The sequence below is a fragment of the Corythoichthys intestinalis genome, chromosome 22, assembly GCF_030265065.1.
Source record: "Corythoichthys intestinalis isolate RoL2023-P3 chromosome 22, ASM3026506v1, whole genome shotgun sequence".
Classification (NCBI taxonomy): Eukaryota; Metazoa; Chordata; class Actinopteri; order Syngnathiformes; family Syngnathidae; genus Corythoichthys; species Corythoichthys intestinalis.
In genome coordinates this window covers 28,514,656-28,528,430 of record NC_080416.1, presented here as the reverse complement: position 1 = coordinate 28,528,430, position 13,775 = coordinate 28,514,656, and the positions used below count along the sequence as shown (strand labels likewise).

At 37.2% G+C, this 13,775-nt stretch overlaps 1 protein-coding gene across 12 annotated transcripts in view; it reads right to left on the bottom strand.

Annotated features, from left to right (window-relative positions):
- The window catches only part of pleca (plectin a), a 267,011-nt gene that overhangs the window by 68,170 nt on the left and 185,066 nt on the right, over positions 1 to 13,775 (bottom strand). For 8 of the 12 annotated variants that reach the window (XM_057827668.1, XM_057827669.1, XM_057827670.1 and 5 more), the window contains one exon: positions 5,316 to 5,377. In XM_057827668.1, the coding sequence (XP_057683651.1) occupies positions 5,316 to 5,377 (62 nt within the window). The other 4 variants (XM_057827672.1, XM_057827674.1, XM_057827678.1 and 1 more) reach the window with 3 other exon arrangements.

The following is a 13,775-nucleotide window of genomic DNA, read 5'->3' as shown; positions in this document are numbered from 1 at the left end:
GGGAGACAGATTGACATTAGGTCTGCACTGCACTACATGCGCGTAGGCCGTGATTTTAGGGTCATAAAACAAGAACCTACCTCAACCTTCCAATGCTGATGGGATAAAAAGGTGTGGTGGATGGGGGGGGGAAACAGTGAGGAGGAAAGATTTAAAAATGAAAAGCTTATGAAAGAAAACAAATCCTTCACTGACTGATGTTTTGTGACCTGGTTGGATGTAAGACAAATATTTCTCCCAATTAAGATATTCTTGCCCTGAAGGGAGTGCTTGGCTGTATTTCCATGATCTTTTTAGAGCCTCTTAAACACATCGGCTGCCATTGACATGTGATTAGACAGCGAATTTGTCTGGATGGACATCTATCGCTGTTAAAAGGTGTTTTTAAGATAAATTTAACTAAGTAACACAGCACTCTGTATTTTTTACAGTAATTCATCTGCAGCCAATGTTAACGTTATCCTTCATTTTCACAAGGTTGGGCTTCACTCTTGTGAACGTATAGTAAATACATTACATCACAAGTGTCAAACTCAAGACCCAGGGGGTGAGATCTGGCCCACGATATCATTTTGTGTGGCCCATAAAGGGAAATCATGTTTCTCTTTAAAATAAAATTTTAAATACAATATCTATGGTCCTCAAGTTTAATTTTGCTTAAAGAAAAAGATACTTTTATTTACAATTATAAAACAACATTATTTACTGATATATCCTGAAAAAAAGTTTTTGTTTTTCACTTCTTATTGTATTTTAATTAAAATATTTAAATAAAATTTAAAAATGTTGAATAAAAATATATCATCTTTACAGTTTTTTTAAATTAAAAAAAAAAAAAAAATTCTAGTTACTAAAAAAGATACACAAGATATACGCAGGTTTTTAAAAAAAATATTATATTACTACATGAAAAAGTTCTAAAAACATTTATATACACTTTATTTACATCTATATATGCATGCACACTTACACACACACGTATCACATAAGAGAATGAATGAACAGTAGGTATTATTTATATTATTTATACATTATTTTTTGTATGTTATTTGTATTATTAAAACTTTATTTACATGTTTCAAACTATTCTTTAATATTCTTTCTCACATCAGGGTTTCTACAGGTATCAGAAAATCTCATTTAATGCTTTTTAATGCCATGTTAAAAAAAATTAATGCCCATACCCATCTGCAGATACCGTAGTTTCACACACACAAATTAGAAGTAGTGCTGTCCGATACTGACTTTTTAACCGATATCCCGATATCGTCCAACTCCAAAAATCCGATACCCATATCAAACCGATTCCGATATATGCGGTTGTAGACTTAACATGTTATGGCTAATTGTATTGTGATGCCACACTGGATACTTTAATAACGATAAATGTAACAACTTCAAGGTTTTCAAGGTGAAAATAAGGGAACAACTTCAACTAAAGTAATGGGAAAAAAATCCTATTTTGCACCGTTATAGTGATTGTCGAAATCAAAATAATGCAAACATCTGTTTTTTGGATCAAGTGCACAATAAGGCACTGCCATATAACACATGGCTTACACAGTGCTTCTGGGTTAAAATAACAACAAAGGCACACAGCCTCAGTACAGTGAGGTATGTAATGACCTAATAATTCATTATATTTCAATCATTTATTGTTCATTTCCTTTTTGCACCATGAATGCAAAAAGGTCTGCTCACATAACAAAATCCAAGCATCTTAGTTTGGATGTAGTTTGGAGACATCTAACGGTCAAAAAGCATTACTGCTGTGACCAGCCTTTGTACAAAGGCAGAAGGCTTCTACATTCACTTTAAAAGCAACATGCATATTTGCCCAAACCCAATGTCGATATTGTCTGATATCACTTTAAAATTAATTTGATGATTTTATACTGTAATCATCTTATCTTATGTTCTCTTATCCAAGCTACCCGATAATATCAGACAACTTTAATAATGCAAAAAACGTTTTTTTTTAACCGTCAAGTTTACATAATTATTAATGCCTCGAATATTTAGTTTAATGCTTTTAAAGACCTGAATTTTGCCAAAATCCATTGAATGACTTTAAATGCTTTTTAATGACCTGCATAAACCCTGAACATATGCATTGATAGGGTTTTATATCCCGTATTTTTTGGACTAAAAGTTGCAGTTTTTTTTTCATAGTTTGGCTGGGGGTGTGACTTATACTCTGGCGCGACTTATGTGTGACATGATTAACACATTAATATATCATTTCACATGTTATTTTGGTGTTTTGGAGTAACACTGAGTTTGGTAAACTTGTTAGCATGTTTTTTATGCTATAGTTATCTGAATAACCTTAATAGCTATGTTAGGTTAACATACTAGCCACGTTCCCATTTCATTGTTCATGCATCATGTAAAACAGGGGTGCCCAAGTCCGGTCCTCGAGAGCTCCTATCCAGCTTGTTTTCCATGTCTCCCTCCTTGAACACACCTGAATGAAATGATCAGCTCATCAGCAAGCTCTGCAGGAGCCTGATAATTATCCTGATTATTCGAGTCAGGTGTGTTGGAGGAAGGAGAAATGGAAAACAATCTGGATAGGGGCTCTTGAGGACAGGACTTGAGCAACCCTGATGTAAACTTATCATAGTGTGCACTTATTCAGCATGTTGTTCTCTATTGTATTTTTATTTTCAATTGCCTTTTAAGATGACATATGTGTTCTATGTGTTGGATTTTATCAAGTAAATTTCCCCCAAAAATGCAACTTATACTTCGGTGCAACTTAGATGTTTTTTTTTTCCCTTCTAGTACGAAAAATACAGTACACTTATTGATATGATACAGTGGAGAGAACAAGTATTTGATACACTGCCGATTTTGCTGGTTTTCCCACTTGCATGCCATGTAGAGGTTTGTATCATAAGTTCTCTTCAACTGTGAGGGACGGAATCTAATACAAAAATCCAGAAAATCACATTGTATAATTTTTAAATAATAAATTTGTATTCAACTGCATGAAATAAGTATTTAACACATTACCAACTAGTAAATATTTCGGCTCTTAGTTCTTTTTTAAGAACCACTCCTGTTTTCCACTCATTACCGGAAGTAACTGCACCTGTTTGAACTTGTTACCTGTATAAAAGACACCTGTTCACATGCTCAAACAAACAAACTCCAACCTCTCCACAATGTCCAAGACCAAAGAGCTGTGTAAGTACATCAGGAATAAAATAATAGACCTGCACAAGGCTGGGATGGGCTACAGGAAAATAAGCAAGCAGCTTGGTGAGAAGGTAACAACTGTTGGAGCGATTATTAGGAAATGGAAGAAGTTCAAGTTGACGGTCAATCTGCCTCGTTCTGGAGCTCCATGCAAGATCTCACCTCGTAGGGCATCACTGATCATGAGGAAGGTGAGGGATCAGCCCAGAAATACACGGCAGGACCTGGTCAATGACCTGAAGAGAGCTGGAACCACAGTCTCGAAGAAAACCATCGGAAACACATTACGCCGTCATGGATTAAAATCCTACAGCGCACGCGAGGTCCCGCTGCTGAAGCCAGTGCATGTCCAGACACGTCTGAAGTTTGCCACTGACCATCTGGATGATCCAGAGGAGCAGTGGGAGAAGGTCATGTGGTCGGATGAGACCAAAATTAAACTTTTTGATCTTAACTTGGCTCGTCGTGTTTGGAGGAAAAAGAAGGATGAGTACAACCCCAAGAACACCATCCCAACCGTGAAACATGGAGGAGGAAACATCATTTTTTGGGGCTGCTTCTCTGCCAAGGGTACAGGACGACTGCACCGTATTGAGGGGAGGATGGATGTATCGCCAGATCTTGGCTGACAACCTCCTTCCTTCAGTGAGAGCCCTGAAGATGGGTCGTGGCTGGGTCTTCCACCATGACAACGACCCAAAGTACACAGCAAAGGCAACTAAAGAGTGGCTCCGTAAGAAGCATCTTAAGGTCCTGGAGTGGCCTAGCCAGTCACTAGATCTGAACCCGATAGAAAATCTATGGAGGGAGCTGAAAGTCCGTGTTGCCCGGCAGCAGCCCCGAAACCTGAAGGCTCTGGAGAAGATCTGCACGGAGGAGTGGGCCAAAATCCCTGCTGCAGTGTGTGCAAACCTTGTCAAGGACTACAGGAAACGTTTGGTATTTGTAATAGCAAACAAAGGTTTCTGTACCAAATATTAAGTTCGATTTTTGTGATGTATCAAATACTTATTTCATGCAATTAAATGCAAATGTATTATTTAAAAATCATACAACGTGATTTTCTGTTTTTTTGTATTTGATTCCGTCCCTCACAGTTGAAGAGAACTTATGATACAAATAACAGACCTCTACATGCTTAGCAAGTGGGAAAACCAGCAAAATCGGCAGTGTATCAAATACTTGTTCTCCCCACTGTATATACAAAAAAATACATGTCAACAATTTGGGAGGGTGGGGCGTGACACTACTTTGCGTTTTTTTTCACTTCTCACTGTCGGTTCTGGTCCCCATTAACAGCGATAATTTAGGGATCACTGTTCTGTTTTTTTCCCCCATTAGAATTATACGTTTAAAAAGAATAGTAATTATTTGCTACTTAAAGGCTCAAGAAAGAGAATTTGGGTAATTTAGGTCAACAAAGTCTCTAAATGATTCCTTCACTATCAATATAGTTATGAATTCAATAGTCCATTCATGATGGCAGTCCAAGTAAATATAACTACCTGCAGTACATTTAATACAACATTCGCTAACTAACCCATACCAAGTTGTTACCTTGATGGAATGATGCTCATAAAACATAAGACTATTCAGTTCCCATATGGCCTGGTTCGCACTCACGTAGACTCGTAAAAACACACAATAAGAAGACATCCGGGCCACCCCTGCAGGTTCCATTTTTGTGTTTGTTAGCCCGATGCTATCACAGGACACACATGGTGAGCCAAAGCAGCCAAGTTGGCTCACTTTTGCTTCCTTAGCATAACAACCAATATCGCTGTTACCACAGCAACTCAAAAGTTATGGCTGCATAGTGTTATGCTTTTTTTGTTTGGGTTGTGGTTCTTTCAAAGAAAGCATGACTTTTTTTTTGTAAGTTATGAGCAATTATTGCTGTTCATGTGACACTTTAAGCGTCACAAGACACTGAAATCATTAATATTGCCTTTTAAAGTGGAACAAACACTTTTGTGTGACGCTTTAGTGAGTTTTCAAAGCCACGTATTGTTTCTAAATGTCGTCCAGATAAGGGGCGCATCAAATATTTGCTATTTAACCATCAATAATCGGCAGGCAAGCGAAAGCATGCGTCAGTTGGTGTGTCGTACCTTCACTAAGTGCTTGTTGACCCATTTGGTGAAGGTCTTCTTTTGAACTCGGTCGCGCTCGTCTGAAGGGAGAAAAAATTGATAGGTTTTAGTTCAAAATACATAAAGACAACAGTGTTTAAATTGCTGGTTTTATTTGTATTATTAGTATCATAAGAGGTAGTAAAAACTAATAATATGCATATGACACATCCTCATATGAAAAAAAAGTTCTGAATTCTGCATTTAAAGATAAATTCACAGTTGTGGAAGAATGTAGTTTAAATTCTTGAAATACAAATATCAAAACACACTTAAATAACACCTGTCATGCTGCATATTATTACTTGTGCAGGAACATGTTTCATCCCGCGTACATTCCTCAGCATCAAGATATCAAAGAGCTCAACTTCAGCTCCTCAGCTGAGAAATTTCGTCCTGGATCGATACGGCATTATTCACACCAGAGGCGCGGGACAGCAATTTTTAAAAATGTGAATTGAAACACATATCAACAAAAACGAAACACGAATACGTCCAAGCACACGGTTTGAGTGTACTAGAAGCTGATTTTTACCAGTAAATCAGTGGGAAAAATTGGGCAAAATGTAAATCAATTTGCAGTATAGTTAATGACCTTAAACCATAGACTTCATAATATACTGACGTGACACATTCCCCATTCACTGAATCACGCCTTCCCGAAGGGGGCCGTCCCACACTCCACTTCATTTATTAGCAGTCGGTCACATGCAGCGACCTAACGCCGGATTTAGGTTGAAAAAGTACGAAAGCTGTACTGCATACAAACAGGAAGGATCGTCTCAGGAGTGATTTGTTCGAGGATTCAAGGTAATTATTATACTTTTCGAAACGTTGTCAAAAAAATTAATGTGAGAAATTAGCCGCTACAGCTTTGGCATTATTCTTCGCAATATTTACGCAAAATAAATGCTAACTACACGTTTCTTTTTTGCTTTCAACCACAAATCGAGACTGTTTTACTTTCATATCTATAAAGAATACAGGGATTTAAGCATTTCTTCACAAGAATTTTAAACGGAAAAAGCTCTTTGTCTGTTATATGGCGGCCGCTAATTTGCTAACTGACTAGCATCATAGTTCGCAATATTTACGAAAAATAAATGCCAACTGCACGTTTTTTTTTTTTGCTTTTAACCACAAATCGAGACTGTTTTACTTTCATATCTATAAAGAATACAGGGATTTAAGCATTTCTTCACAAGAATTTTAAACGGAAAAAGCTCTTTGTCTGTTATATGGCGGCCGCTAATTTGCTAACTGACTACCATCATAGTTCGCAATATTTACGTAAAATAAATGCCAACTGTACATTTTTTTTTTTGCTTTTAACCAAGAATCGTGATTGTTTTACGTCCATATCTATAAAGAATTTAGGGATCTAAGCATTTATTCACATTTTCAACAGAAAAAGCTCTTTTGTCTTTTCACTTTGTCGGCTTTGACGGAAATAGGCCCCCTATGAATCGGCCCCGTGTCCCGTCAATACATTATGAAGTCTACGCTTACACAATTCTTTTTTTAAATTTTTTTTATTGTAATGCTATATCATTATTGTGATGGTTTTTTTGCAAGTAAAGCATTAAAAAAAAAAAAAAGTTTCATAAGGTTTGTCAGAGTTAGCATGTAAAAAAATATCAAGATTTTTGTGTGTGTGTGTTATAAATAAATAGATTTGTAAATGGGTTTACTTTTTCATTCCTATGTACATACAGTGAGTAAAGGCAGAGCTTATTTACATGTGTGTTCAATGTATTTGTTCAGATTTAACAGCATGGAAAGACGCATAATCCCCCCCCCAAATATAATTAAAAAAACAAAAACAAACTTAGATGTATATTTTAAATAAATAAAATGAATGGTTTTTCAAGCACTGCAAATGTAATAATTAGGATATAAGTCAGATACGTACAAAAGAAAACAATGATTTGTACATGTATCCATGCATACATCTTAACATTTTTAAATAATATGCTGTATTCATTCATCAATTTTTTAATTGACTAAATCTGTGATGGACTGAGGACACGAAGTTTGAAGCGCGAAGTAGCGAGGGATCACTATCATTATTGGTAAAACTAACTGCATTAATGTGGATTAATTTAATTTCAACAAAAATAAAAACATGCATTAATCTATTGTAATTATATTGTAACTGATTATTTTTCAATGACAAAATATAGTAAAAATACGAAATTAAACATATTGAATCCACATGACTTCAAGTCATTTAAAAGACCAAAGTTCACGACACATAAAGGGGAGTGGCCAGCTCAGATCCCCTCACTAATAAGAAACTCATCATCAACACGTTGTATACACCAATTTACTTCTGCGTCAACAACGTCCAGCAATGCAAGTTAAAGCCAACTCTACCTTTCCTGTGGTCCATTGGCTTGAGTTTGCCATGGTACGGCGAGTCTTCGATAAAAACGCCATCGCTTCCCAAACTATCCGACGAGTACTGTCGCAATCTAGTCTCCATTGCGAACAAAAAAAATCCTCAGCCAGAGCGCAACCAGAAACAAGGACAACCTTTGACTACTTTAAAGCGACTAGACTGCCTGCTGCCCGTTCGGTCCCTTGCGACTTCCTCTGTGTGTGCACCGCCACGCTTTTTGTTCCCCACGCGCACAAAAAACATGCCTGAGGGCGACCGTGTCACTCAAGAAGCGAAATGAGAAGGAAGGGGGAAGAGATGAATCTCCTTCCAATACTGGCATGGTAAGGGTGTTGCCACACCCTGAAAGAACAACTAAAACCCTCCTGGTAGACCACCCTAGACAGGGCAAGCATGTTTCGTTCCAGATCTAATGACTGACTTGCTGCAAGGGTGATGACTGTAAGATGGATGATTGTTATCTCCACCGTGCCACCAAATGAATGCTAATTTTCACATTAAGTTTATGGAATTTTGAACATTTAAACTTTAGTCAAAGTTCCCACCAAAAAGGTTTTAGTTTGAGGAGTGAGTACCAACTACCAAATGTGTGCAAATATACGATTTTTTTTGGAACACTGAAGGAATGAGCTCAAGTTTAGCCACATGAGAGAGAGTATACGTAAAGAGAAATCACCAAATTGGCATCATGAGTCCAAGGAATTTCCCGCAAAACAGTTTAGGAACGAAAAAAGTTTACCTCCACTAAGAAGTGCATTTCTAAAAAAATCCATTTGCAGGATTTTCTTCCTGGGTTTCGGCTTAATATGGCTTTGTAGGAGTGTCAATGTAGAAGTAATGTAACATTAGAGATTGCTTTGAAACAAAGGATTTTTTTTTTGCTTTATGTCTGTTAAACAGTCATTCATTCCTACAGACACACAAAAAAATCATCCAAATTATTTCGGGGAGCGGCCCCCAAATTTTCAGGAAGATAAACCCATTGGCTGACATTGACGGCAATAGACATCCCAATCTAGGGCTGCAGCTATCAATTTCTTAGGTAATCGATTAATCTATTGATTATTTAGTTCAAATATTCGAGTAATCAAATTACTCACATCTAATGCATTGCAGAATAAATTTTAGGATACAGTGGTATGAAAAGGTATCTGAACGTTTTGGAATTTCTCACATTTCTGCATAAAATCACCATCAAATGTGAGCTGATCTTTGTTAAAATCACACAGAAGAAAAAACATTCATATTTCAATGAGGATCGAATGCAAACAATGACAGAAGGGGGAAAAATAAGTAAGTGAACCATCACATTTAATATTTTCTGGCAGCAATAACTTCAACCAGACGCTTCCTGTAGCTGCAGATCATATTGGCACATCTTTCAGGACTAATCTTGGCCCATTTTTCTCTACAAAACTGCTGTAGTTCAGTCAGATTCCTGGGATGTCTGGCATGAATCGCTGTCTTTAGGTCATGCCACAGCATCTCAATGAGGGTTCAAGTCTGAACTTTGACTTGGCACTCCAGAACATGTATTTTGTTCTTCTGAAACCATTCTGAAGTTGATTTACTTCTGTGTTTTGGATCATTGTCTTGTTGCAGCATCAGTCCTCTTTTTAGCTTCAACTGTCTGACAGATGGCCTGAGGTTTTCCTGCAAAACATCCTGATAAACTTTGAATTCATTCTTCCATTAATGTTTGCAAGTTGTACATGCCCCGAGGTAGCAAAACAGCCCCAAATCATGATGCTCCCTCCACCATGCTTCATGGTGGGGAGGAGGTGTTGATGCTGTTGAGCTGTTCCATTTTTCCTCCACACAGGATGTTATGCGTTACTCCCAAACAATTCAATTCAATTTCATCAGTCCACAACATATTTTGCCAAAACTTCTGTGGAGTGCCTAAGTGCTTCTTTACGAACATTAAACGAGCAACAGTTTTTTTTAGACAGAAGTGGCTTCCTCCGTGGAGCCCTCCCATGAACACCAATCTTGGCCATCGTTTTACATATAGTTGATGTGTGCACATATTGGACTGTGCCAGTAATTTCTGTAAGTCTTTAGCAGATACTCGAGGATTCTTCTTTACCTCTCTGAGTATTCTGCGCTGAACTCTTGGCGTCATCTTTGGTTGACGGCCACTCCTTGGGAGGGAAGCAACAGTACCAAACTCTCTCCATTTGTAGACAACTTCTCTGACTGCCGATTGATGAACATCCAGACTTTTAGAGGTGCGTTTTGTATCCTTTCCCAGCTTTATACAAATCAACAATCCTTGATCACAGGTCTTCAGACAGCTCTTTTGACCGAGCCATGATACACATCAGACAATACTTCTCATTAAGACAATTATTACCAGGTGTGTGTTTTATAGTGGGCAGGGCAGCTTTAAACCATTCATCAGGGATTGGGCACAAAACTGACTTAAATTTTTTGGTAAAAAATTGTTTCAATTGCTCTTTAAGTCTCCTTAGGCAGAGGGTTCACTTACTTATTTTTCCCCCTTCTGTCATTGTTTGCATGCTATCCTCATTAAAATATGAAAACCTATAAATGTTTGGTTGGTTTTAGTTAAAGCAGACACTGTTTTTATATCTGTGTGATTTTGACGAAGATCACATTACATTTGATGGTGATTTTATGCAGAAATGTGAGAAATTTCAAAAGGTTCAGATACTTTTTCATCCCACTGTAGGTAAAACACAGAAACAAGTGTTTATGCCTGCAATAACATTTATATTGGCTTGCGAGGACTGCACTTTAAAAATTACATTAAATACGAGGACAAAATAAAATGTGTTTCTCCAAAGGATGCACTTACAAGAGCAATAAATGAATTTAAATACCTGAGTTTGGCTTCAGACGATATAGAAAAATAAATCAATGAGGATCTAATTACAACAAAAGAACAATTGTCTAACTTGCAAAAGTCCGCTATCTTAAACGCTATAGAATGCTAGCTTTTTTTTTTTTTTAAACTGTGCTCTTAACAAATCATTCAAACACCTTCCCACAAAAAGTGCTAAATATACTTCTAAACTAAAACAATGAATGCATAAACAAACATATTAGCTCAAACAAAAACATACCTTATGTTGGTCTTAACAGGGAGCTGCTGGTTTCAGCCATATTAGAAGAGTTATGGTATATTCACTGCTGCCACTAGAGGGCAATGTATCCACCAGAATCAATAAAACTAAATGCGACACTTCCAAAACAAACCATGACAACGGCATTCTAATTAAACGAATCCTCGAAGCAGCAAAATCGAAGCTTTTTTCTTATCGAATTACTCGAGTTAATCGACTAATTGTCGCATCAGTAATCTAATCCATCTTGAAGTCAAGAATCAAAACAACCTTTTATTTTTGTCCACAGCGAAAACAACAAACAGACCCAAAAGTGTTGCGAGGGTGGACATCTGATTCGACTGCTTGGGCTGCAAAGAGCACATGATGGCAATGAGTCAGGAAAAAAGTCATTCTTCATTCCAAAAAAAAAAAAAAAAAAAACCCTCAGAAGGGAAACCAGTGTTTCAGTAGCGCATCTGCACTTAGGAAAATCTGAAAGGTTTTCCCTGTTTCTCCTGGATCATTGCCAATCTTTTATAAAAGCTCCTATTGTACAAGGTGTTCAAAACCATCAAACAAGGCAACCATTCAGTTTTAACTGATAATAATATTTCTATCACATATGTCGACTGGGAGCAATTAACTAACGAAGCCAAGTATTGACTCATTGATGTCCCATAAATTCTTACACTTTCACTGTCAGAAAGAAGGGATTCCTAGGATGTTTCCGACGGGAGGAGGCTTGTCAGGGCAAGAGGAGCAGGGGGTGCCTAAAGACCCACCTTCAAGACACACCTAAGAGAAGAAAAATGACCCACCTTTAAGAGCTACTTAAAGGCCCACCTGAGTATCAGACAAATAACACCGCCTTTCAATAGTTACGGCAAAGAAAATGCTTCTCTTAGGTCATTCAAATACCCTCGTTAGAAGAACAAACTCATAACCCACCTAAAACTTTACATCCATAACAGAGTCCAACCTCAAAGCCAATTTTTAAAAATTATTCACTCTAAATATACATTTCAAAATCTAACCTCAATGACGCTTCTGAAAGACCCACAAGGAAAAACACCGCCGTTGACAACAAACCTTAGAACTCGTCTTTTAAAGACCTTCAGAAATGACTCACCTGGAAAACATACCTTGAATTCATTTTTCATTCATGTTTCACCTGAAATGTCCGCCTCAAAGGACCCAAAAGATAGGGACTTAGCTGAAGGACTTCTAAATGATCAGCCTCGAAACCATTTTCATCAACAATTAAACTCAAGGGCCCTTCAAAACTTATTGGTTGTCATTGACAGCAGGGGTGAAAGTGGGCCGGAATGGCGCTTTGATTCCGAAAATATGATGGCAACTGTCAAAACCCCATGCTAAAAACAACATGCCTGGTTGCCACACAGGCACCTCAAAGAGGAAAAAAATCTACTAATGTCAGATTAACATACACAAGTGTTAACAACAAGTATAATAAAGTGCTTGTGTTTCGTTTCCAACGATATTTTTTATTCATTTATTCCAGGGACAGCAGAGTTCTCCGAGCGTTTGTCTGATGTGTCGTGTCGATGTGTGCATGCGCTCAGCTAACCACCCTCCGTGGTCGGGACTCCAGTTCCCGGTTCAATTGGCTGACATACTGACATGTGATCAGCATGGATAGTTAGCTCTAACTGGTCCAAACGCACATGTTTTCTGGGACAAAAAAAGAACAAGCTTGTTGAATTAATGCATGAAAACGGGCAACGTGGCGGAGAAATGATCACATCCTTAATAGAAAGCAAAGAGATGAAGAGACTTATTTTCTCTGATGGGGAGGTTCAGAATATCATGTTAACCCTATAATGTCTGACCCCAGAAATGAACAGAAAATTCAGATTTTTTCAGAAGCTCTATGTGCTCCTTAAACGTAATTAAAAAAATTTAAAAAAAGTACATATACTAGTATGTCCTCTAATTTGTATCTTAAATGATACATTAAGCATTACATGAAGTTCCCGTGGTATATAATTAGGGTTGTTCCGATCATGTTTTTTTGCTCCCGATCGTTTTAGTTTGACTATTTGCCGATCCCGATATTTCCCGATCCAATTGCTTTTTTTTGCTCCCGATTCAATTCCAATCATTCCCGATAATTTTTCCCGATCATATACATTTTGGCAATGCATTAAGAAAAAAATGAATAAAACTCGGACGAATATATACATTCAACATACAGTACATAAGTACTGTATTTGTTTATTATGACAATAAATCCTCAAGATGGCATTTACATTATTAACATTCTTTCTGTGAGAGAGATCCACGGATAGAAAGACTTGTAATTCTTAGAGGATAAATGTGACTTTGTATATTGTGACTAAATATTGCCATCTAGTGTATTTGTTGAGCTTTCAGTAAATGATACTGTAGCCATTCAACTGTTCTGCCCAAATGCATGATGGGAAGTGCAACCATGACTGTGCGTAGTGGCACCAATTGATATATCTTCTCTGCGTTGGGAAATAACATACGGTGTTAAGAAAAAGATCAACTACTACCTTTCTTCCTCACATTGCTTCCCACAATATTTCTAATTGTTGAGAGAGGGATTTTAAGGCTTTAGCCAACTAAATGAAGGCTCCAAAGACTGCCAAAATTCACTCTACTCATTTTACGCTGCCTTTTAGCTCTATATATATAGGTAAAACGGCGCCATTATAGATTGAACGCGACAATGCGTAAGTGGGTCGTGCAGCGCATGCGTTAATTGCGTTGAATATTTTAACTTAATTTTAAAAAAATTAATTACCGCCATTAATGTGATAAATTTGATAGCCCTACTTTAAGCCAAAACTAAAGACTCTGGATGAATATAAGACATTTTGTCTGTAACGTTAAATACAATTAGAAAACGATTAAATTAAAATATATACATATATTAAAAAAAAAGCATGTCTGATATTTTTTTGCCGATTCCGATACTTTGAA